Here is a 23988-nt window from a genome sequence, read left to right on the forward strand (position 1 = left end):
CCGGTGCTATGATTTAGTCCCATTATGATGACAGTAGAGCCCAACAGGCTGTACGCCAAATAAAATAAAGAAAGTTCAATTGAATAATATCTCAACAATAGTTATTGTCAGATTTCATATTGAACTGAATGAATTATAAATACATACTCTAATAATAAATAAATGTTCTCTGGTTTTAAGTAAAATACGGGATGGATTAAAGTATATAATACATAAAGCTTTTGACATTGTTTTTAACTTAAAATAAAATACTTCATTTGAGAAAAATGACTTTAACTGAGTTGTCTTTGCACTGCAGCTTTAAACTCAGTTCATTCAGGTGTGAAGTGATGAGACATTCTCCTCATCTTCTAAATCTGTGGTTATTCAATGTGATTCCTCTCTGGTAACATCGCTGTTGGGCAGTGAGTGGATGCGTTAGGATTCTGATCATATTTGGCTCTTAGGTTTATTTTCTTTGACTTCATTTCAGATGTGAGTGGGTACGTTTGCTTCACAGAGTTGTACTTTGTCTCTTTCGTGGCGCTTCACATTACTGCTTGTAATAATCGTCACGGTCTCTGAACATGTGAGACATAAAGGTTTTGTAATGTCCAGGGAACACTGAACATATAAGAGTCTGTCCGTTCCATGTTAAAGATCTATTTGTCCACTTTTCTCTTCTGACTCACGTACTTTACCAACTACTCGGTCTCTAGCCCAGTCTCTCCCGTGTGTGTAAATCTCACTGAAGCCGTGATACTTATCGGCATACACATATTTGATTGGCTGAGCAGCATCACGTGATGTGATTTACAGCGCATGTGATTGGTCGGTGTGTTTCCTGGACCGCTGAACGAGTACCGTAAAGGCTGGAAAAGCTGCGCCGGTTAAAAATAGAAGCGCTCCGTCAAATACAACGGCGTCTGGGTCCAGACTTGAACCTCAGTCCACCTTCTAGTGACCCAGGACCTATACACAAGGGGCGAGTGTGGCTCAGCGGTAGAGCGGGGTCGTCCTTCAATCCTGCTCCGGTTCGATCCCCGGCTCTGCTAGTCCATGTCGGTGTATCCTTGGGCGAGACACTGAAACCTACAGTTGTTTGAGTGGGTGGAACACAGGAAAAGCGCGATACAAGCACAGTCCACTAGAGGGAGAGAATATTTAATCAGTTTAGGTGAAGCCACCCTCTAAAATAATAACTCTTTCTAACAGAAACAATCAGGTCGGACACACACATTTCCATGCATCCTTTATTCCATTATAAGCATTAAAACATCCATTTTGCTGCCTTCTTGCAACTACCACATGTATGACAATCAGTTCACGGCATGTTTAAGGCTTACTTTATCCGTTTTACACATTATACCAAAATCAGATTCTACTGGCTTCATCTGCCTTTCATTTGCATATTGGGATTCCAGTGTTAAAGCAATGAGACTAGAGCGCCCTGTGTGAGGGCTAATATGTATAGAGAAGATATTGAAGTATACCAGAACAGAGGATTATCGTACAAACCAGCTTCAGAGAGTGTAAATCTATCAACATTTAGACTGGAAAAAACCTCGTAGAAATGTCAGTATCAAAACAATAATCAGCACTAAAGCAGGATCTTCATTTCCTTTAAAAGAGGAGCTAGAGGCAATATACTAGAGATGACCGGGGGCTCCGGATCCAAAAACTTCGGCCCGACATTAGCTAGAATCAGAAAACACTAAATACTTAACTGACAGACCACTTCACAGCAACACACGGATGGATCGTCTGATCGTCACTAACCGCTATGCAGACCTCCCTCCTGAGACGTTCAGCACGCACTTCAAAACGGGAGCGGTTCTGGTTTTGTGTCTTACTCCAATGTGAATGTTTTACTTTGCAAGGGTTTAAAAGAACAAAATGATTCAAAACCGTTGATACAAGTTGAAATGTTCACAACTATGAGGTGATTAGCATGCGTTGCTTACTTCCCCGTTCGTGGTTCTTTCGGATGTCTTTGGACAACAGCGAGCAGTCACAGGGCTCAGACGTAGTGCCGAGGACACGGCTGACTAAAAAGGGGAGGACAGCGGTCAGGCGCACTTTATAGAGTTCCCAACCGGTCTGGCATTCACAGTGATTGACTTGATGCATCTGATGAATAGCAGCGGTTCTCAGTCCCCTGAAGACCACCGAGACCTGCCGTCGTCAACAGGACTGGGTGAAATGTTTAGGAACATAAGGCTTATTTTGTAGTGTGACATGACACAGAAAGACTTTTGCAGTTCAGCGGTGTCCGTCTGCAGGTTAACCAGCACTAATGACATGATCTCCAGTTTCCTAAAGCACAGCCCAAGATACCTGCTGCTCTCTCTCTCTACTACTGACGGAAGCTTCTGGATCACATGGCAACGGTATGCACCTGGTACGAAGAAGTAAGAATTGTGATGCATACACACAATGAACACGCTAATTAGACTGTGGGTTATGGAGCAATATTACTGTTTCCGTCGATGGCTTCACCAGGTGCTGAAATGTCGAGGTGTTTCCACTCAGCACCGTGGGCCCATTACGTCACTGGACCTGCTGAGGAGCTCTACAGATCGTTTGTTATTCAGCGTCACAGATCACAATGGATTCCATCAACACTCCAGGCTCTACTGCAGCCTTTGGTGGTGTTGAATCATTGGATTGACACGAGTGCTGACTGCTCAAATTACCAGTGGCTCTAATAATGTGCTCCCAGATTTGTATGTGTGCCAATGAGCAAGGCATAGTATAAATTGCTAGATTTCTTGGCATCATTGTCTTCCTGTATGAGAGAGAGAAGCATGCGTCAGGACTACACAGATCAAACTACAAAAGGCCCGATGTGCAGCTGTGCACTCTGGTTAACAGCTTCTAAAAACACACCAACTGAAAAAAAGTTCTACCTGCATTAAAAACATGGAATGCAGATGACAAAACAACAACAACAACAATCAACATATACATGTTCCAAACAGACAAAATCATTACCTGGAAATATCTGCACAATCAAAGTGCAATTGTTTGGTAAACCCTGAACGGTAACTTAAAAATACAGAAAAGTAAAAAACTTCAATTGTATTTCGAGGTGCAAAAATTGATACTTCTTCACCTGGTATAAAATAATACAAAAAAAATCAAGTTTAACACGGCAAAAGACTCAGTCAAAAGAAAAGCAAGGCTGGGAGGAACAAGAGGGAAAGAACGAGGAAACGCTCAGACAGACGGAGTGAGTAGAGGAAGGGAAGGAGAGCTGGAGTTCAGGGTGAAGTCAGAGTGAGCAGGGAGTGCAGACACTGCCTTGGCCGGGGCTCAGTGTGTCCACATGTAGGAGCACCGGCCAGCCTTTGGGACAGTATGTGTTGAGCCAAAGCTTCACTCCTGGCCGGTACTGGCCACCGACTCTCGCCTGGACCTCAACAATGTAAAAACCCCCCCTCCTCTTCCAGTCCACTACACATTCCTACCCTGAAATGGCTCCACGGTCAGGGGAGAGAGCAGTGTGATCAGCTGACTCCAGTCCTGCCCTATGCTAAGAGAAGAAGGTGGGAGATGAGGTGTGTTGAGATGAACCCAGGACCCCGGAGTGCTGCGCTCCCCTCAGGAGGTGGGAAGCTCAAAGGAGATGAACTGCTTGAGTCTCTCCAGGTACTGAGCGTACAGTTCAATGTCGTTGTGGCCGGCTCCCTCCACCCACAGCGGCTCGACGGCACGGGGGCAGCGCTCGTACATGGCCAGGCCGTGGGAGAAGTCGATGACCTCGTCTTCCGTACCGTGGATCACCAGCACCGGGGACGCCACCTTGGACACCTTGTCAATGCTATGCAGCGAAAAAGAGACAGAGAGAGAGAGATGAGGGTAAGTATGGAAGACCAGGTATCATGAAGCGCTGACGAATTCCCCATCTTCAAATGTCACACTCGGGGGTGGAAGGAAGGAGTCTAGAAACTAAGCTACGGTGAAGTGGTCCGAACACTTGACTGTGTACTCCAGCTAAGTGCATAGGATGCTCCGGGCAACACACAAGTTCCAATGTTTGTTTAATCATCTTTCATTCAAGCGGTTCCCGGGTCATTTACTGTGACACGATGGCCTCTTATTGTCACGTTTGTCCTTGTTGGAGATCCACTATTCCAATGGTTTGGTCTAAACGTGTAGAAAAGCCGAGAAGTGGAAAACTGCGTCTGGTTCCAAAGACAACATAATAACACGGATGTGTTAATGTGTCTGGAAACACACCAGCATTGAATACATAAATGATCAGCTGTGTCTTGTTAAAAGCTACAGGCCCTGCCGAGTCATCCGTACTAATCCTCCTTGGTCATAACTAGGCCATATTAGCCCTGTTGTTAACATCGAGGCTAGTTATTAACACGGGGAAATCACTGGGAGCTCATTTCATTCCAGATGGTTCTCCCAGTATTTCTATGAATGGGAGCTCCCAGCTATGCAGAGCAATCTCTTACACGGGGAGCAAATGATGCCTGTGACGGGCAAACATTTGATTTGCAGATGCTATTCGGGTTTGTATTTTCTTTGAGCTATACTTAAAAGGACCATTTGCACATCCATCACTCGCAGCCTTGAAATCTTGAAGAAAACATGTTTACTTGCATGCCTCCTCAGTGAGCAAAGAATCTGGAAATCCGTTCAGAAGCTCTCACTACTCAGTGTGACTCAGGTCTCATTTATCCTGTTGTATGCTCACGGTTACACAAACTACACAACGCACTGTTCTGAAACACTTCCGCCACACGGTTTCACGCATGCATCTCACCTCAGGTGTGTTAACTCGTAATGTGTTTGCAGTAGTGAGCGTACGAGTGGATAAATGACACTTGAGAGATTATGCTACACGAGTTGTCACTTTGTAAACAGATGTTTTCATATTGTGTCGCCCCATTTAATTCAATTCATGAAGACTTTTGTTTGAGTCTCTAGTCAACGTGGAAACATGGAGAAAAACAAAAGATCTCTTCAAGAATTTAAGGCGACACGATGAGTAAGATGGTCATTTTAGGGGTGAAGTATTCCTTTCATGGCGTATCAACGTGAATGTGTTCCTGGTGCGTCTCGTGAGCCTCATAGTGGAGGAATACGGAGCATGCCTGTTCCCCAGGCTTGGAGCACAGGAAGCCCTGCGTATTTATCCACAGCCAAAAATAAAGAAATACAATAACAAAGCTAAGTAGAACTTGTGAGAAGTGTTAATTCAAAGATATTTGTGTCAACCTTGAAAAACAACTGCAGCACTGGTGTGTGACATACTGAAAACTGAAAGTGGGCCAAACCTCAGCATCTCGCTTGATTGGAGAACTGCTGCTTTATGCCGACAGTGGGCTCCTGCTGCTTTCTACAGACGTCCAGCTGGGAAGCTTTAACACCACATATTTTATCTCCCCACTCAAGACACACAATTAGAAAACTTGATAAAAGAACTGCAGAATGCAAAACATGCAATGGGGGAAAGTGGCACCGCCAGCACTAGTTGAGGGTAATAACTGAAAAAAAGAGACCGATGACCCCGGCCTTACCCAGGACCAGACCCAATAACCCGCTGGTAGCGTTTTAGTTGAAACTGTATCTGAGGACAGATTTCTCTGAGCATCCATGTCCATTGTTGGTGTGGCAGTAGACCATTTGTTCCTCGGTAGAGCCGCATCATTTGGAGGAAAATATCCAATTGCAGTTTTTCTACCAATACTGCGACTAGAATTCAAACTTGCCGTTATCTACAGACCTGTGTTTGTGCCGGTCATAGATCTCAACATGAACCGAGCACAAATTCATCTTGTTCCTACGTCAGTGGAATCTGATGGAATGCAGGTGCTGCTGGAAGAGTTCTGTTTCTCAGAGAAAAGAAAAACGTAGAACCTGCAAGACTCAGCCAATGCTTTACTAAATATGACTAAAGACTCATATCAAGTTGAACCTAAATCAAATCAGTCATGTCCGACAATATTTGATAGAAGGCTGACACACAGCTCTGCCCTTTAGATCCAGGTGATGGTAACTTACACAGTTACACTTGTTTCTCCTTCAAACTAACCATCCTTGGCCTTTCCGTGTACTCTCTAGTGTGAATGACACTAGAGAGAGTACACGGAAAGATGAGCTCTAGTGAGGGAATCCATCAGTGACCGTAGGCTTGTTTTAGACAGACGTCGATTCAACCGTATGATCATTTTGGACGACGTAGTTTGTGATTGAATGGTTTCACATTACACACAGAGGTGTTTGTTTTTTAGCTTATCATCAATGATGAGGGTTATAAATGATGAGGGTTATAAAGAATAATAACTAGTAATTTTATTAGTGGTATTATTCTCTCACAGCCCAGTCAACAGCAGACCGCTAGACCCAACTCAGACCACAGCTGGAGATGTCGTGTCCTATTGTGCCGTCCATTCTTACAACACTACCTGGAACTCAGTTAATATTCCGCCCCATGCAACACTGCACACTACGGAGACAAAGCAGACTCATGAGGTGGCATGTTACTACGACGCCACCATTTCTCTGAGCTTTTGCACTGCAAATGAGGGCATTAACCAATCACGTTGTGCAAAATAGACATATTCAAACTGTACACTGTAGTGTACAACAATAGTGAGGCTCCGTAGTCCCAACTTAAAGCACGAGAGAACTCTAGCTTCGGCTTCAGGCAACACAACTATTGGGTTAGGTTTAGTTACAGATTGTGGTTTGGGTTGAAATGAACCCTTTCTGGCAGAAAGAATTCTCAGAGTACGACTACGAGTAATAAAGTAGTCTTTAATAATTAAAGGTCATGTTTGATACTTAAGATCTTCCTCTATAAACTCAAACAGACACATTTAGTGGAAAGTTTTAGAAGTTTTATTTTTAAGACTTAGTTTCAGCGCTACGGGTCTTTATCGCTCACATAAAATTTACTTTAATATTAATACTTTCACATAAAGTTTTACTAGATTATGGATCCATAAAAGTGGTCAACACACGTCTCTCACTCGTTTCCTCGGTTTCGTTGTTTCTGTTCTCACTCGTAGCTGCTGGAGGCTGAAGTCTCTGTCCTACTGGAGAGCAACTCATGTTTTGTTCCTTTTATAGTTAATGTGTGTGGACTTCACAATAGGTGTGCAGAACAAAATAAGCATTAATAAGAAAAGGAAAGTCCTCCGTTTTGTGTCCGTCGTTCTCAAAGCCGCTAACCGTGACTTCAGACGTCCGCTCCGTAGGTCTGATAACACCGCTGGACACCCCGCTCACTAATCACTACAATAACAGCTGCTTCCTCCGTGATAATCAGAATTTAACTGAACAACAGCTGCTAGTAAAAACAACAAGGTCATCAACACCTGTAATCAGTTGTCCATGTTAAATTAACCTGGTCGGTAATCAAGGCTGTTTGTGATCTTCCGGGAAAGGCTCACGTGATAGGAGTGTGACGAATCAGGGAAGGACACGTCGTGACGGCTAAGAACCAATCAAGTAGCGAACGTGGGCGTCTACATCATCGTTTCTAAACGTATGAGTTTACGAGCGTCCACATGAAGACGTAACTCCGGAGTTTTCAAACTCCGGCGTAGTGTGGCCGCTCAGTGTAAACGTGGCAGAACATGCGTTTACAAATGGAAACGTAGTCGTGTGGACGTGGCCTCATGCTTTGACAACAAATAACATGGAAATAAATAACGGCTATTTTTTATTTATTTTATGCACAGTGGACAATCGTTCAAAGGGAACACCTCTCGTCTTGGAGTTTGAGGTGATACTGTGTCACTGAAAATAAAAATGTTTTAATAGTTTGTCAACTAAAATGTGCGTCTCATCCTATTACGTCGCTGTCAGGCGCCTTTCCCTGCAGGTGGCTGATCATGATCTGCAGAGCCCCCCCCCCTCAGTAAACTATCAATGGATAAATCAAAAACAGAAAAGTAACGGAGGAAAATAGAGTTTAATTCTGCGTGGACGAATTCATTTACTTTCACTGCCAACGATGCTGGCTTACCCGTTTGCTTGATATGTGACGACAAATTTGCAAACAACAAACAATGTAATGTTGAAAGACGCTTCCAGAACAAACACACAGCATTTGCTGAAAAGTATCACGATGGAGATGAGTGAAAAAGAGCGATTCCTCAACTGCTGCAGCTAACTCTCCTCTTCATAAGAGTTTTATATTGAAAAAGGTCAAAATGGCTCTTTGGACAGTAAAGGTTGCCGACCCCTGCCCTAGAGAGACTCACTGTGTAACTGTATTCTAATAACAAGAGTTGACCTCAGACTGAGTGCCAGATGCTGTTCTGAGTCAACAGGACCCTGGTAGTTGGTCCACTATCTGCATAAATCTATTCCAACCTTTTGTTGAAAGAGTAACAATCTACATTTACAAAATTTGCATCCGGTATGAATAGTTTTGATGCGACAAATTGTCAGGAGAGTATTTTTGCCTTTTTGGGTTGTTTGTTCGTCACATCCCTGGTGTTAAGGCCTGTGAAAAGAATGAATAGACACGTTTATAAAAGCTGTCCAGCACAGCGTTGATTTAGAAATTGAATGCCAAGTATGCTGGATAAGGATGGAGTAGTTCCACATGAAATTGCAGTTCAGTTATGCAGCTTTTTGGCGAGCCGTTACATGCTGCACATCAAGAAGATGGATCTCAATATCATGTTTGATCAATTCCTGCCCGAGTTGATGTTCCGACAGATTCATCATAGTTACACAGCTTCATTTTCATTGTTGCAAAGAATGCAAAGCTTTAAAGGACATTGGTTTCTGTATCTTGCACAAAGTCAGTCCCCAAAATAATCTTTAAATCGGCTCACTGTTGTCTCTTCCTGAACCACATCTCCTGGCAACTTGTAACAGGTTAGGCTTCTTCTGGAGCTCTCCCAAACTTTCAGCAGTGATAGGAGTGACCTAATACTTTCACATGTGTCACTGAGAAGCTTTGCCTCGGGGCTGCAATAGCCACATTGGTGATGGCTGATGCAGGCGTTCCATTGGCAACCAATTCTTGGCATTTGGTTGCCAACATGGGAAACCACTTTAGAACAAAAAAACAAAAACAGGGACAGCAAACCATATAGTTGTTGCATAAGAGATATTTAAATATTGCTGTTACTGCCAGAACCAGACAACGCTCCACACATTTTTCCCAGACAGATAGCCCATCCTCGTTCACGAAAAGCACAACTCAGCTCAGCTGCAACAACAACTGATGCACAAAACAGGTTAAATCCATCATTTAGTGCCAACTGCAGTGTATGAGCAAAACAGGAAACCAAATCCAGTTCACCCGTTGGTCAGTTAGCCAGTTACACAATTTGGCCAGCTTATGGAGGTCACTGAGGTCCGGACTTCCATAATTAATTCCTAAAATCCATAAGACAGCCATTTGTGCTGAAGGTGGTGCAGACCACCGCTGTGCGCTCTGAGGGGCTCTGGTGCACGGAGAGTCATTAACTGCAGCAACGTTACACACAAAACTACATGTCCGTCCGGCACCTCTTCTCTGTGCTTCAGCAATACCACGGTGATATTTGAGTTGGCTTATCTCTTTTACAATTGAAGCCGTTTATGGGATAGTTATGGCTCATTAGCACAAACACTGCTGTTTGAATGGTTATGATAAAGTGGATCTTGCCTGCACGTTATTGGAGGTCAGGGTTTCTGCCAGTGTATTGTAAACCTGGCGTGATGTTAGCAAGTGTGATGCTGAGTATCGGGTTCGCAGTAACATCACAGCTGTGAACGTAGCAGTGCAGTGTGTGTAATGTGGGTAAGCTTATTTGTGGGTAAATAAAAGCTACAACTCCTCAAGACACGAGGCTCCTCTGTCTCGTTGCTACCTGCTGATGTAAGGGAGTTAGCCCCAATGTTAGCGACGACTCCGGCTCACTTCAGGTGGGCAAGTTAGACCAAACGGTCAACATCAGAAACAAAAGTGACAAAGAACCAGATGAACCTGAATGAGAAAAACAAGAAGTGTCCCAGCATCTTTGAGCTGGATGGAAAACAACTCAATACGAGACACATCAGGTTCACTAGTTCAGAGCAGTACAGCCTCCAGGACCGGCACGGCCGCTCGAAGCAACACGAGCGGGCTGCTAACAACATTCACAAGATTTTCATTATCAGACTGACTTAAAACTTCTTTTTCATTTTGGCAACAAAAGCTGATGCAGCCACTTTTCAGCGTGTTGAGCCCTGATGAGGCCAAATTCATCGACTGTAATCTGATGCTCTGGGTTCACTGGCTTGCTGAAGCAACCCGAATATTTCTGTTAAAACCTTCCCAACACACTGTAAGAACCATACAGATGTGTGGTAATTGCTGCATTTTCTCTGAAAATAGGTGACATTGACAAAACGTGCTAAATTAGATTGTTGAACATCCATTTTTTAAACATAATTAATTTTAGAAATGGTTTTACTAATGTAACTGATTAAAATGATCAATCCGTGCCAATATTCTACTTTGAAAACACTGAATATGCAGACACGGCACGCTGCCTGCAGAGAGAGAGATGGATTTAATTGAACAGCAGTTCCACGGAAACCTCTGTGTATTAAAGCCATTACTTTGTAGTGTGTGGCTGTAAAATCCATAAGTTCAAGTTGGTGCCTTTTTCAGACACCCCTGTTTGAATAAAGTACAGTTATTTAACTTAACAGATCACAAAAGTCTCTTTCTGTTATCACTGATTAGTCAGAGACAACAAGCACATCGGGGGAAAGAGAAACATCTGATGACGCAGCACTTCTGCTGCTTCAGTATCACGACTCCTGTAGCTATGGTAACTCTACAAAACAGACGCTGACGGCTGTAGCCTCGAAATGTTTAGCCAGCAGAAAAAATCTAAAATGCATGACGGAAACCAGACTAAATGAATGGAAATCAAATGACTCAACTTTGATTGAAAATAAATCATCAGAACAAAGCTAAATCTAAAATCAGGTGCCAAAACTAACATTGCTAGACAGGAAGACTGCATACCGACATTGCAAAGTAGCACCAGTCTGGATTTTATAAACATGGCTGCTAGTTTCCCAGGTAACCGTTGCTATGGTGAGACTCACCTGGGGAAGGCATCGAAGCAGTAAGTCTTCCGAGTGTCTGGGAAGGCCACCCGGAGCCCCGACATGAGCGGCGAGTGGAGGATGACAGCAGCACATTCATAGCGAGCAGCCAGGTCGATGGTGGGCACGGTGCCGATACTCTGACCGTACAGGATGATGTTCTCAGGTGTTACTCCATACCTGTACAACACACACACACACACACACACACCATATTCAGCCAGGGTGGCTTTACATAGAAGACTACACCAGACTGTAGAAGCAACTCAAAAGCCAGTGAAACAAAGAGGCAGCGCGGTCTATGTTCATGTGAAGTCTTCAGTAGAGATGCACCAGCTGATGCTGGTCATGATACCATATTAAAAACGACAAGCAGACTGTAAATGCAGGTTCAGCAGTTTGTATATGAATGTTACAACATCTTGATTATGTTTTCAATGAAAAATACAAAACAATATGAGAGTTGTGAGTGCATCAGAAATATTTGTGAATATAGTTTTTTATATGTGGATTTTGGTTACATTTATAAATCAAACCTGCAAACCCATAACCCTGCCGGGGGGGCGAGGGCATGCTCTCCGGGATACTTGTATTTTAAATGTGAGCTGAAAATGTATCATTCTGGTGTACTCGGAGAAGAAGATTAAGTGATAAGACATTTACTTTAAGCAAAAAACTAATTTATTATTCAGTTATTAATCAGTGTTCTAGTTGAACAGCTGGCTTTTTTTTTGCAATCAATATTATTATTAACCTTTATTTAGACAAAATCCAATGAGACTGAGGTCTCATTTTCAAAAGTTTTAGTCGTATAACGACAGATAAAACAAAAGAAAGGAAATAAAAACACTCCCTTCACGTCTGTTTAGAACTCCACCTCTGCAGATCAGCACAAAAGAAAACAGGGAGCAAATCTAACTTAGATCCCCGATCACGTTGTTTTGCTGCCGGTACTAATCATTGATCATTGATGATCCATATTGGCAGATACAGATCCCTTTGTTGTTTTGATAGCAGCTGGTCTACTCGGCTCCAGACTATTTATTTTTTGCCACCATCCCAAAAACCATTTAAACTGCTCTGAAGTCAGTAAACCATTCAACATTGTAAATGTTCTTCTTTTACTTTGTTATAGTCATTTACTGTTTTTTTCCCCTTCATAAAAATACACTATTCAAAAATGAAATAGAAGATTGGTGGGTGCAGTGTGTGTTGAATGCTCTGTCAGGTGACGTGACAGAGTGGTTCAGCAGAGACATTCAGAAACTAAACCAAGGACGATCACTAGCCTACATCTGGGCGCGCTACAAAAAACATTGCAGAGACCGGGGATGCCTGGTGTCAAGGTATGCACTGGGAGGTTCATGGCAGAGAACCGTCTGATACGAGACCTGGCCAGTGGCATGACTGCTGTTCTTAAGTACAGCAGGGTCAAAAGGCAGGGCTGACAGAAAACAGGCCCGTCAGGGCAGGAGGGGAGGACCGGGATGGGGAGGACCGGGATGGGGAGGACCGGGATGGCATGTTTTCCTGCCAGAACTTCCAATCTGGGGAGGAAGCATTAAACAAACCCTCCCTTGTCCTGACGGTGCTGGCCGAGCAGAAACGTTCAGCAGCCCCTCTGCATCAACACTCACACAGAAGGATTAGACCGGTCGCTGAAAAGACAAGAGGTGCCGGGTTGTACGTGTGCTATGAAGTGATGCCATCATAAGAGCTCTTCAGATAACAGCTTGGGTGTGACTAATCTTCTGTTGGCCTAGACAAATCCAGCCTCTGATAAGCAGCAACTGAACTGAGCAGCCGTCTTGCCAGAAGATTATGACCGCACACATGGATACACAAAAGCACCCGCTGGCCAGCTGACTCACTAAACGCTGGACTTTGATACAGCACACAGACGGAAGTACAAAAACTAGAGGCTGATTCTGGCCATAACTGGGCATCATGACTCTGTGTGTCAATTGTTCTGGTAATGAGAAGGGTAAAGACTTTACAGATCAGGCTGCAACAACTAGCCAATTAAAATCAAACATAAAAATAGTTTGAAACTAATTTGATCATAGATTAGTTGGATCTATGTTATGCTGTGGGGGGGAAGTAAACCTACCGATGCCAAACTGCACAGAAAGAAACACACAAATGAAGAAACTCAGTAAAAACAGGAGCCCGTTCTAAGCCCAGTTCAGACAAAATCAGTGTTTGTAAAGGTTCGCATCATCAGCAGCGTGGAACTTTTTGTTGGGATGAAAAGATGATGGAAGTTTAAAACAAGTACATTTCAAACACAGGCAACATCATCAAACATTTCAGTAAGATGAAGCTATGAAAGCCAGGAACATCCCCGTCACCCAACCACACATCACAACAGGAGCCGGATACGCTCCCTACCATAGCTAGCTCTCATCGGCACAGCGAGACCACGGAGGCTGTGACTGAAGCCACAGACATGGTCACTGCTGAACAAAGGGTTAATGCTGAGAAATATTTTGCAGCCACAGCTCAAGCTAAAGTGGTATTTTATATTTATATATATTGTAGTCCTCATTGGGTCTAACAATCTTTATTCATCAATATTAGATGAAAGGTGTTTGCATAAAAATGTAATCTTCAGAAGGAACATTCATGCCCGTTCACACAGCAGCCAACACCCACACGTTTAGTGGATATTAGAGCCGCTAATTTACATGCTGCAACGATAACCCAAGCAAAACAGGATAAGTCCATCTTTCCATCATTTACCGCGACCTGTGGAGACCGGCAGAACGCTGCCTGGGAGAGTTAGAAGCCACGATAATAGTACCTGGTAAATGGACTTGTACAGCCACTCAAAGCACTCTACCACTCAAAGCACTTTAACACTACACGCCGTCATTCACACCCATTCATACACTGATGGCCGGGCAATCAAACAAGGCACCACCTGCCCATCAGGACTGACAAACCCATTCACACCGAAGGCAAAGCTTTCAGGAGCAATTTGGGGTTAAGTGTCTTTCCCAAGGACACGTCGACATGTACTGTGGATCAAACCGCCGATCTTCTGACTGGAAGACAACGCGGTCTACTTCTGCCACCCAAGATGTTGCGTGCATTGTCGTGGACACGTGCAGTCGCTTTCCCCAATTCCTGGCAACAATTAGTTTAGCTGCCATGTTGTCAGCCTGGAGTACTCCGTCAGGTTGTTCGGGAGAGAGTCTGTGTGTGTGTGAGTGACACTTTGTAGGAATTAGCTCCAACTCTGGTGACAGACATTGTGCGAGATGAAAGCGCTCGTTTTTTTCCCGAAATAAGGTCCCATGGGAAACAGCTGGAGGGCCGGGACTCTGCCTCTAAAAGCAGCTGACGAGCAGATCTCACAAGTGCATTTAGTTTGTTTTGTGACACAAGGACCGTTTGCTGGATGAATAATATAACATAAAAATGTTAGGGCTGTCACTCTTCATTTAAAATGTACAGTCGTTTGTACATAGTTAATATTCAAAATGTAAGGACCTGTTCTAATTCAAAACTTGCAGACCATAAGCACAACAGATTTTTGTAAGTATTTGCACAGAGTTACACGACGATGTGTTCGAGCTCAGTCAGTAAAATAATGTGTACCGGGCCAAGGTCAAGTATAACTTTATGAAGTGTAGAATGTAGTGTTGGTGATGAACTTGAATAAATCCAGTTGTGGAGATGTTTTCACAGCAACATAAATAAATATTAGATGAATTATGAGCTGTTTAACTTCCTAACACGAGCGCTAAGCAGCTTAGAAAACATTATTTAAACTAATAATGTCAAGATTGTTAATCAATGCAAAATAACCACTCGTTATAACAATGACAAAGTCAAGTTGGTAAAAGAACAGGGACAGAGGACAAAGGTGCACCTCGTGGTGCCATTTGAAATGGTTAAATAGATCAGAAGATATCATGGCTTCTTTCTCTGAGATTATTAATGCGTAAAAACTTAAGACTTCCTGTTGAAGGAGTGGCATCGTTTGGAATGAAGGGAAACAGACCGCTGGGTTTAGTGAAAACACTCCAAACACTGGAGAGTACGGCTGGAAAGCTCCTTCCAAAGAAAAGAGATGGAGCGAGAGAGATAGAGCAATGTTTCCATATGCAAACTCAGGCCAGTCGAAAACAGCCTGTTCAAAACATACTTTGTAGAAATTCCATGGAAACATTACGACTGCCACTAAAACCTTTAAGTCAAAGCCAAGAGAGAACAGTCTCCAAGTAGTAGCATGAGGTTCTCTCTAGTTCAGAATGCAGCTTACACACAGCGTGAGGGTAAATGAGGAGGTGCATGCATAGGAAGAGCTTTCAAACAGAGGTGGCATGTGACCAAGGCAACGGATCACAATCCCCTCAGCCAGAACACACTGAAATCTTTCAGTCCCCTGAAAATAATTTCCGTTCTTTGAGCCCTATCTCCGTACGGGCTTAAAATCTCACAAAACCAATCCGGCTTCAAAAACAGAAAACACACAACACCCTGGAATGAGCCGGCGGGTCCTTTAACAAGAGGAAATAAAGAGTTCCTTTAGGTGATGATTCATTCAGCACACGTACGCAGCGGCGTTATGCAGCCTGGATCATGCTACCTCATTGAACTTTAAAAAGCTTCAGGTGAGAAGACAGAACCAGCAGTACAATGAACTGATGAACGCGAGTAAACAGGCGTTTGTGGTGCGGCGGAGACACTATAAAAGGATGAAAACAACAACCGCACCCTCAGACGTGAAGCCCAGTTAAATGATTTGAAACTACTCAGTTTAAAAAACAATGATAAACAAAGCTTCATCGTTACTTCAGAAAGAAGCAAACAGCAGCAGCAGAGGTGCTCTAAGGGACGGCTTTCTCAGACGCTGCTGCTTGTACCACTCATGGAAGACGACATGAAGCTGTGAACAAGGTATCCAGCAGTGAGAAACATTAATATACATGAAACACTTACATTATTTTTACTATAATTACATCAAATCTTGTTTGATAGTTCTAGCCCATCTTCTTAATGAGATGATAGACCCACTGTCAAGCCCCATCTCACCAACATGTGTTCTATGTTTAAGATACAGGAAACTCAATAATATATAGATTTATGGGATATGCAAATGATCATTAGAAACTATTTTTACATACATTACATTTTGACTGACACTTAAACGGCACCGCTTGCACCTAGTGAGGGTCACTTGATCCACGGGATGAAGAAGTATCTAATGTGGTACCTGAAAACAGCAAAGTTATGGACGATATTTTCTTTGTCCACGTAATGCACACTCGGACTCATTTTCCAAGTACGCATTATGCGGAGGGAATCTTTGTGAAATCCCACATCTTTAAAGCAGGTCACACTGCCTGCCAACACGAGCAACATCACACCGAATGAGGAAAGACAAGTCCATGCTCTATTCTGAGCTTCTCCTTTTCAAGTCCACATTCACACTGATGTGATGAGGCTTGGGGAGCACTAATGAAAGAACGTCATGCACAGATGAATTGGTATATTGCAGTGGCGGGCCGTGCATTTGATACCTGGGCCTTTACTGCTGTCCTGCAGCTGAAACACCTCATTATGACGCCACAGCTACGGTTATTATTTGTTTCATGTAAAAATGAAGCTAAACACCTATAAATACACTAACTGCAGAGTGCAGATACATGAATACGGCGAGTGTGTGTCTCCTCTCTTCTCTGACACCAGCTGGGACTGCTGCGTGAGGCTGCTGTGAGACTGATCGCCTGTGAGTGCTTTGGGGCGGCTCCCGGCAGCACACGCTGCTCGTTCACACAGAGCAGAACGAATGAGCTTTCACGTCAGAGTCAAAACACCAGAAAAGTCTCCAACAACACCAGAACAAGTCGCTAGATTTGTCGCTAGTAGCTTTTGACAAAAAAAAGTCACCATGAGGGTTTGGAAAGTCGCCAAGTTGGCAACACTGGCACCGACCAAATGTGTCTCCAGCGCAACATTGGACGTAACAATAGTTCCTATCACATATAAAACCAAACAAAAATCCATCTTCATAAAAACAAGTTGTACAAATAATAATATATAAACAAGCATATTAAAGCTACTGCAGATGTACAAACAAAAGCAGTTAACCAAAGCTGCTGTTCACTATTTAAAGACAAAGTCCATCCTCCTTTCTTTGTTAATAAAGCATTTAATCTCACGGTTGTTCAGTACATCCGTGCGTTTTAGTTCCAGTAAGAAGTCCTTCTGGATTCATGGACACCAGTGAAGACAGTCGAGCCTCCCCAGTTGTATTTCTTGAACACGTTTTAATGCGTTTGAGGCTGAAAATGTCCGCTCCAGAGAGGCAGCAGATGTTGGGATTGTCACCGCCCAACATGTCACGCTAGCACACTGACCAATCACGTACAGCTAGGCCAGCTAGCAGCTCTTACACGTCAAAGAATACGCCCAACATGTCAAACTAAAGATCTGATTGGTTGAACACTATGACAATCAACAATATCGTCCCCATTCACTTAAACTGCACATGGATTCACTGGTGAGTCTGCAGGCCTCGGGCCTCTCTTCTACCTAGAGACACAGAGGTGAAATCTGATTGGATAAAAGCTCTACTTAAAACAAGCTGCACTGAAGCAGAGCAACTGAGGAAGACAGTAGCTGTGCAATGAGAAAATAAGATAATGGGGAAAAAAATGATAATACATGATCATAAAAAATGATTGAATTATAAAATAGCTATAACTTTGTGATTCTGTCTAGGCCAGCAGAGAAGGCTTTGCTGGCCCTGACGGCCCGCCACTGGTATATTGGAATATATAACCATGCCATACTCTATATTTACCAAAATGGTGATAGGGTAACAGATTACTCCACTTTCTTCTTTTAAGACAAGCTCCCTTAATTTGCAATTGCAACCCTAACACCCACATTTCATTCCAACCCATTGATTGTCTTAAGCTGTGACGGTTACATCTGTTAGAGGGCACAACAACAGGAAGGGATTCTTTAAAACCTGATTTGGGGAGATGTAATTTCAAACAAGAACAACAAGTAAAATAAACTCATTAAACAATTATCAAAATGTCAAGCCAACTAATCATTGTGCAAACAAATCTTTATCTTCAAAGTTTTCTAGCATCAATTGAGCAGAGCCCTAAAGGCTAAGTCAAAGGACTGCCACTATAAAATGAAATTGCTGTTTAAGGGCAATCTTAATGATTTCCCACAAAATATAATGAGAAAGTTATTGAATAAACAAAGCTCCCCTAAGGAGAGCCTAATGATGAACACCGATTGATGCTTGGGCAGGTTGCTCAGAGGGTCAGGAACAATGAAGTGTGAATTTAATGCTTGGCAGCAAGAGATTCTGTTGGTTTCCTTTCAGTAGCCTTTAGACCATCTGTCAGACGGGACATTAATCTGAGGCATGCTCACAATACAACCTACGGGTCGACTTTATTTTATATGAAGTAATGATCGGCCTATGATCCACATAATATGATCGCACGGTGAAACAATAGGACAACAATACCGTAGGCTCTCCATCAAATCTGTAGAGAGAAGCTTTCAATAAACGTATTAAAGTTATAGAACCCAGCAGGCAATGTGCCCAGCTCATACCTGTCTGAGACGAGCAGACATGGACAAGAATAACTTGCTAATTATTAGCTTATTAAATTCCAACAAAGCAATTGCAGATTGACTTAATTTTGAGCATTTGCCTTGGTCTGTTGTGTCTTACATTTTTCAGTCGCAGATTGTATATTTTCATATTCAGATCTTTTCTTCACTGTTCGATCGTACTTTTTTACTTTCATACTCAAGTAAAGTGATCTGGCCCCCCCCATGAGTGACAGCATAACAAAGAAGACGTTGCCTTCAGGTAACATGGGTACCGTGAGAATTATGACTCAGCACCTTCGATACATTCTGGGCCTGACTCTCTCTGGCATGCTTTGAACTCACGGTGATGGATGTAGCAGCAGATATGGCAACACTTTTAAACTCAACTCAACTAAAACTTGAAGAATCCGCTGTGTTCTCCTTCCAAAATCCCCCCAAAAATGTAGTTTTCAGAGTGCTCCAAGCAGCTGCTTAGGGTAGCCCGTGGCTGCTGATTGTTGGAACAAGGTTTCAGGAGTCAGAGTATAAAGCTTTGACATTTGCATCACTTGGCCTTTCCTAACAGGGATTGTGAACAAGCCACAGCCCTTACAGGATAATGGAAGTTCTGAGACCTTGGTCAAAGTTCTGACAGCTCAAATGTCTTGGTGTCCTTCAGCATGGTGCTCTTTTGCTCTTTTCCACTCTAAAATAGTACAAAACAAAAAAGATACGGTTAGTAGTTAAGTGAGTGTAACGCAAACGTTGACTGGAGAGGCAGACACTTTGGCATACAACTGGAGGCGTTTATGGTCTCACACATAGTATCCCACAGTTCATGTGGTCAAAGAGTGCAGGTTAAGTTCACAAGTTCCTTAAAAAAGGTTCCTGGAAAGTTCCTGTGGCCAGAAGTCAATGAAGACCTTCCGTTGTCATGGCCACCTAATAGACAGCAGCTGGGTGGAGAAGTGAGCAGTGTTCTGGTAAAGTAGGCTCATGCATTAACGAACCACTCTGTGCAAGTCATTTCAACTGATAGTTTATTAGGTGTTTGCATTTAGACAAGCCTTCGCCAATGTCAAGAATAACTTCTCATTTCAGCCAATTTAGACGAGAAGTCCTTTAGTGCAGCGAATAGCGTAGGTTTGAAGATCTAAACTACCTCTGATGGGGAAGATCACGTGACTGCCACAAAAGCTCCAGAACAGACACCCAAAGGTGGGTGGTGGAAAAACATGACCCTCCGATTCTGAAGTGAATCACAAATGTCAATATTCATGTTGAACGTTGTTTATGATGTTGTGTTGACTAAACAAAAGCGAAGATAAAATAAATCATTATTGATCCCAAGACGTTACAGCCGCACAAGGATAGAAATAAGTAAATCATTTTAAGTATATCAAATATTCTCAAGAATATGAAGAAGAGAGCACATGTGCAGCACCTGGACAGAATAGAGCGCACACACACACACACACACACACACTCACACAAGAGTAGTCTTGTTATTGATGTTCAGAATCAGGCATGCATTTGGGCACCGTTTGAATTTAATTACCTAATGAAAACAGTAAGCTTAGCAGACAACGGTAAAGTACTTGTGGGTATCTTGTACCTCATCCCTCAGAGGACCAACGGAAGCGATGCAGCGTGACAAATTCCTGAACTAACAAAAGCACTCACTCACTCACTCTCACACACACACACACAGCAACTAGGGATTCCCCCCAATACCCGGTTCTAAACAGAACCGATAAGTCAGTAGTAAATACCCGGAGTATCGATAAGGTCCGGAGTTCACAGTTCTGCGATCAGTACTTTAGAAGTTATGAAGTGAGATCTCTGTGGAGAAAAGCGGCGTTGCAAACCTCTCTCTGTTCCCATCGTTGCACGAGGGGCGGAGTCGTGGTTTACTCTGGCACTGGCGCGCACACACACACACACACACACACACACACACACACACACACACACACACACACACACACACACACACACACACACACACACACACACACACACACACACACACACACACACACACACACACACACACACACACACACACACGGCGAGAGAATAAAAAGATCCAGTGTGGCTACAGTTGACTCCAGTAGATGCTGAGAACTCTCGTTGTCACAAACACAATAAAACCCTCAGAAGTGAGGGAGGAAACAGCAGTTTATCACAACATGTGACCAACGAGCAGAAATGCTCCATTTTCTACTGTTTGTGGAGCAGCCGTCCATCCTCGTCCACTGCAGGTAACGCTAGTGATGCCATACAGAGTGGTATCATAAGCACAGGCTAATCAATGAAAGCTAATCGCTAAGCTAATTGCCACTGGATTTTAAGGATTTGGGAACTTCTTGCAGATTGTCAGGCCGAGGCTGCAGCCATGACCGATATACTGCATGTTATCAGTTAGTGTTCCAAGTTATTGTGAAGCTGCTAGTCCCACTACCACTCCAGACAACAATCGTTGCTCTACTGTAGGGAGACAACCAAGGCTCTCACCTCCAAATACACTTCTGTAGGAATGTTCTCAAAGTTACATTTGTTGTTGCCATTGAAACAGTAGAGTCAACGAGTTATTTAAACATTTCTGCTGTTGCCGTTCAAGAAAGACTATTTGTTTACAAATGAATAATAAAGCAATGATCCATTTTTTAAAAATAAATTGTCTTTTTTCTCACAAAATAATCAAATACAACAGATAAGAGTAACGTTAAGGAACCGAACCGATACTACTAGTATCAATATAATCCTAACGATACTCATGCCTAACAGCAACGCGGAACTAAACTTCAAAAGTTAATATGTAACGGGGAAACACAAAGCCGGTGTCAACCATTCCCGCTTCAGCTTGCAGACCGTGGTAGGAGGAGACATTTTTATGTGAACTATCTCATTAGAAAAGCTTGATGGAAGCTGGATGCTAACTGCAGCTTCACTTGACCTAAAGCTGTCAAACACACACTGCACCTGTAGAGGAGACTCCCCTATAAACGAAGAGTCAGTACTAGTGTAGCAGCAGCAGACAGAGGAGCACAGAACACACCAACACACAGAGATAAGACTAACATGCTATACCCCGTCAACTGTTTAAATGTAAAAAGCTGCACACTCACACACTTGACATTGTGTTTTTTCTGTTTGGTCAAACAGTGACCTTCATCAAGCAAGCTTACTGGAGCCCCCTGTTCTATTCTGAGGTAGATTCAGAATCAAGTATTGATTCTGAATAGAGTCATGAAACATTCCCACCCAGACAACTCAGTGGACGATGTGGTTTACACTGTTTACTCAAATGATGTATTCCGTCTTGAAAGTTGGACTTAAAAAGATGGAGACCTCAAATTGTGAAGCCGCAATTGTTGGTTCTACTCGTAGTGTTTTGGTCGAGTCCGGTTTTTAGGTTACTAAATGGGGTTTTGACAGTACTGTATAGTTTATGACTTTAAACTATTTGTTCACATTACCATTCAAGTTCATGTATGTCACAGCTTGCACAGCGCCCATGTCGTGGTTGTACATTGAGTTGTTAGGCTCTGCCACATAATTGGTTAGAATGAAAAACCTTTAGCTTCCTCAATATGATCATGTATTTGGGACTAGCTGACTACATGAACATCAAACAATTGAGCACATGTGCTTATCCCAAATACTGTCATGGCTCATACTCACTTGTTCCTCAGGACCTGCCAGGCCGCCTCGATGTCCGCGTACAGGTTCTTCTCAGAAGGCTTGCCAGTGCTGACTCCGTAGCCCGAGTAATCGTAGGAGAACACGTTGCAGTTGATCCTGGAGCCGAGGCCGATGTAAAAACTGCACATCTGCCCCAGGTCCACAGCGTTACCGTGGGAGAACAGCAGCGTGTACCGACTGTTCGGGGCGCAGCGCACAAACATACACCCGACCCGGTTACCCCGGCTGCTCCTGGTGCTGAACACTTCCACTGCATCGAGCTCTCGTTGAGAGTACTGCCAGTCTGCTCGTTCGGTTAAATGTAAGCTAGCAACCCCATTAGCATCGGTGTTCATCGAGTACGTGGGCTCCGGCGGTAGGAAAGCTAGCTTGGCCGCGATGCGGCTGGGGCAGGGCGGACAACAGAACAGCCAGCACAGCTCACCAAGAGAAAAGCCATTCATCCTGGGGCCTTGTTCGGGCATGTGACAGGCGCGGGGTTACCCCAATGATTCCCGTCTATTGAATCAAAAGAACAGTCTTCTTCAGGTATGAGGTCCTATTCTTTCCACATTAACAGACTTTATCGGACAGTGTTGGATGACCGATGGCTCGGTCTCTCGGCTGGGCAGCTAACGCACTAGCGGACAGGTAGTTAGCTAGCTAACAACAAAACTTAGACTTCATAAAGATTAGAGCGCAACAAAAACGCAACATTCCAATTCATATTATTCTACAGCACAAAATAGTGCAGCGATGATTCACGACAGAACAATTCCGCCCTCGAAACACATTACTTGCTATACGTCAAGATGTGTTGCTAATGTATTGTAAGAATGAGAACGGCCATTTCTCTAGAATGGAGACAAGCCGGTCTTCCGGTACAACCGGATATCCTGTTTGGCTTTTATTTTGTTACTACGTTTTTTTATGTCAATTTATTTTAGTAATTTTTTTATTTCAGATTACTTGATTGTATTTGGGACTTTAGTTTTATTATAGTATTGCATTTACTTTTTTCTTGTTATTCTAGGCAGAGTTGTCTGTCTATATAACTGTATGTAAAAAAAAGTTAAAATAATTCTCAGTGAGCATTTTCCATTGAAAAGACGATTATTGACGATGGTCTCGGGTGAAAAGATGTTCTAAATTTGTTCACTAGTGAAGTTTTTTTCACTGACTATTTGAAGACGTTGATTAAACGATCACATTTAGACCATATTTCACTGTGATTTGTGACAGTGAACATGTTTATCCTCTACATGAGCTAATAATAGCACATATTCATGTTGAGCCTAACGAAGAAACCACATCCAAATTTCTCATTTGAAAGCCAGTATTGCTTTCAAATGAGAAAAGTGACATGTTCTATAGATAGGATTCTATGTGGTTTTCTTGTGTTTCCATAGTATACAATGTTTGTTAATATTTGACAAATTGTTGTACTATTTCTTTTGTTAATATGTATATATGTAATGTTTTAGTTTTGAGTCTAAGGCCATTTGTTATTTATTTACATTGTTACATTATTATTTGAACATAAACCATGATTTTTTTTCTAACCTTACCAAGTAATTTTGTTGCCTAAACCTATCTTCTCACAACGTTAATCATGTGTCATTGTACGTTTCTGCAAGCATGACACGCTGATACGAAACCTATCTATAAAACATA

The 23988-nt window shown here is 42.9% G+C and overlaps 1 protein-coding gene across 1 annotated transcript; it reads right to left on the minus strand.

Moving 5' to 3' along the window:
- Nucleotides 1–1227: 1227 nt before the first annotated feature.
- On the minus strand, nucleotides 1228–23046 carry abhd17c (abhydrolase domain containing 17C, depalmitoylase). Its single transcript, XM_079160199.1, has 3 exons — nucleotides 22315–23046; nucleotides 11050–11229; nucleotides 1228–3802 (listed from the first exon to the last, which is right to left on the minus strand). The coding sequence occupies exons 1-3, from the start codon at nucleotides 22797–22799 to the stop codon at nucleotides 3583–3585; spliced, it is 885 nt and encodes a 294-aa protein (XP_079016325.1). The 5' UTR covers nucleotides 22800–23046; the 3' UTR covers nucleotides 1228–3582.
- Between the last annotated feature and the right edge of the window lie 942 nt (nucleotides 23047–23988).

The sequence above is a fragment of the Pholis gunnellus genome (genome assembly GCF_910591455.1).
Source record: "Pholis gunnellus genome assembly, chromosome: 1".
NCBI lineage: Eukaryota > Metazoa > Chordata > Actinopteri > Perciformes > Pholidae > Pholis > Pholis gunnellus.

Bases quoted from the DNA above. Each gene is read 5' to 3' on its own strand.
- abhd17c (XM_079160199.1), bottom strand. From the start codon at position 22,799: ATGCCCGAACAAGGCCCCAGGATGAATGGCTTTTCTCTTGGTGAGCTG. The intron at 11,230-22,314 runs GTGAGTATGAGC...TGTGTTGTACAG, and splicing joins TGGCAGGTCCTGAGGAACAA to GTATGGAGTAACACCTGAGA. The intron at 3,803-11,049 runs GTGAGTCTCACC...TTCGCTGCATAG, and splicing joins TGCTTCGATGCCTTCCCCAG to CATTGACAAGGTGTCCAAGG.